General features: G+C 41.4%; 1 protein-coding gene across 3 annotated transcripts in view; it reads left to right on the forward strand.

The window, feature by feature from the left end:
• The window catches only part of LOC144965080 (sodium- and chloride-dependent GABA transporter 1-like), a 164,973-nt gene that overhangs the window by 148,336 nt on the left and 14,137 nt on the right, over nt 1–2,500 (forward strand). For all 3 annotated transcript variants that reach the window (XM_078899995.1, XM_078899994.1, XM_078899996.1), the window contains exon 9: nt 78–202. In XM_078899995.1, the coding sequence (XP_078756121.1) occupies nt 78–202 (125 nt within the window). The remainder of the gene's footprint in view (nt 1–77; nt 203–2,500) is intronic.

A 2,500-nucleotide genomic window follows, 5' to 3' on the forward strand; every position in this document is an offset into this window, starting at 1 on the left:
AGTTTCTTTACAGCCAGTCAGTCTACAGCTGCTTCCCGCTTGTTTTAGTATTAATATCTCCACTTTCCATCCCCCAGCACAATGTTGGTACTGCTAGGCCTATACAGTCTGGTGTCACACTTACTCATGATGATGATGGTGCCTTACATGGACCCCTATTACCCTGGAGGAACGTTGGACTACGAAGTAGGCGTCAAGCCTGGTAAGCAATGTTGTTGTACACACTTTTTGTTAAAAACAACAACAACAAAAACACACGTATGTAAAATTTTCGGGTCCTTTTGTCATACGAGGCCATTTTGTTATGCTCTGATAAAAAAAAAATTAAAAACTCCACGTATTTAAAATTTTGGCCAGAAACCTCGTCCTTCAAATATCGATCGATTTCAATGACACTCGTCTTGGCAAGTAAAATAAAATTCTCAAACCTGGGGCTTCACGAATCCGAACAAGTGGAGAGAGAGAGAGAGAGAGAGAGAGAGAGAGAGAGAGAGAGAGAGAGAGAGAGAGAGGGTGCAGAGGAAGAGAGAGACATGAAGAGAGGTAGACACAAAGAATAACAGAGAATGGAGAGAGCGAGTGACACAAAGAGAGACATAGAGACAGAGACCCACAAAGAGAGAAACAGAGAGACACACAGAGAAAGAGAGAGATACAGAGAGAGAGAGAGAGAGAGAGAGAGAGAGAGAGGGGAAGAAAGGAAAAGAGAGAGAGGGGAGAGAGAGAGAGAAAGCGAGATAGAACGAGAGAGAGAGAGAGAATGTGTGTGTGTGAGAGAGAGAGAGAGAGAGAGAGAGAGAGAGAGAGAGAGAGAGAGAAGGAGAGATGGGGACAGACTACGCGGACCGGCTTGGAACAATGACGTACATCGTCACAGAGTAATATAAATAATAGGTACATAAACAAAAATATAAACAGAGCCGATCCACACACACACACACACACACACACACACACACACACACACACAACCGCACAACGTCCTCTCACCGTTCTAGCACTTCACCAGACATTCATTTCACTGGATTCGAATAACTCGCCGATTATTTGTATATAGATAACCCTCTCACCACCAGACTAGTCGTCCTCATTAATCAAACCATCTATCCTAGGGCTTCATCAAAATTGAAGAGCAATATTTGCCCAAGTTATCAATCATCTATACCCCCCCCCCCGCCCCGCCCCCATCAAAACACCATCTTTTCAGTCTTCAGTGTCCTCGTCGACGGTAAATCTTGGATTCTCGCACATCCAATTTTACAACACATTATAATTTTATTTTTTTTTTCATGTCTATCAAAACGCACTAAAGTCCCAATGAAAGAAAATTGCCTGTAGAGGATGGGCACTCGGTACTCGATACTCGCCATCGCCTCGGGTAATGATGTTTCCCAGTTTCCGGGCGAGATAGGTTAAAGGTCACAATAAGACTCATCCGTTCCGACCGGAAATGGTGGGATCTACCTCATCCGGAAGCTGTTTAACCGCAACACGTTGGTAATAGATTTCCCATTATCCGAATATGCAATTTGTCAAACGACTTCGATCAATCTGGTGCGACATAAGGACCAAGATCCCCTTTTTTCTTTTCTGTCAAGCTTACCCCAGTTATCAAAACTTTGAATCTTTCATATAAATGAAGTGGCCGAGTGGTCAAAGCATTGCACTGTGACCCGGAAGGTCCCGAGTTCGAACCCCGCTTCTGGCACTTTCGTTTTTTTTTTCATTGGGCAAGAGGATTAATCCCAATTTGCTAACTTTGGACAACATGGGTGATTCCTGTTGACATCAGACATAATGTTTGATGAATTATCTATATTCCTTTGTGGAATGCCAAGGTGACGATTTCTTATGATGTCGTGGCGGAAGAGCATCATTTATATATATATATATATATATATATATATATATATATATATATATATATATATATATATATATATATATATATATATATATATATATATATAATATGTGATCTTTCTTCTTGGTCCAGTATACTCTAAATATTGTGGATGTCTGTGTAGCTTATATAATATTGTACCAGAATCTAAAAGAGATAATCAGAAGTGTAGGACATATAAAGCTTTAAAAAAATGAGCTTTTATAGAGAGCAATATCCACTAAACGTGCTCAAAGCGCTTTATAAGGGGTCCATGGCCAACAACAACACTTAACATGTGGGACGAGACATGACGCCTGTTACGCGATATTACATTTTTTCGGACAGAAACAACGCTGTTTACGGTCAGGTACTCATTTTACACCTGAGTACGGTGAGAGAATATGAGTAAAGAGCCTTTTCCAAGAACTCAACTATTCGCCGAGCGAAGCTCGAACCCAGAACCTTCCGATCCGAAACCGATGTCATACCACTAGACCTATAGCCTCACAAGATGGCTCTTTTGTGACCAATCTCCTGAAGCCAGTATTATGCCCAGCTGAACCTGATGGCAAAGAGAGGATTTTAAGTTAAAACGGGCGGAGTAAAATACACGAG

This window comes from Berghia stephanieae, chromosome 2 (assembly GCF_034508935.2).
Source record: "Berghia stephanieae isolate SIO BIC M18660-M18661 chromosome 2, UCSD_Bste_1.3, whole genome shotgun sequence".
Classification (NCBI taxonomy): domain Eukaryota; kingdom Metazoa; phylum Mollusca; class Gastropoda; order Nudibranchia; family Aeolidiidae; genus Berghia; species Berghia stephanieae.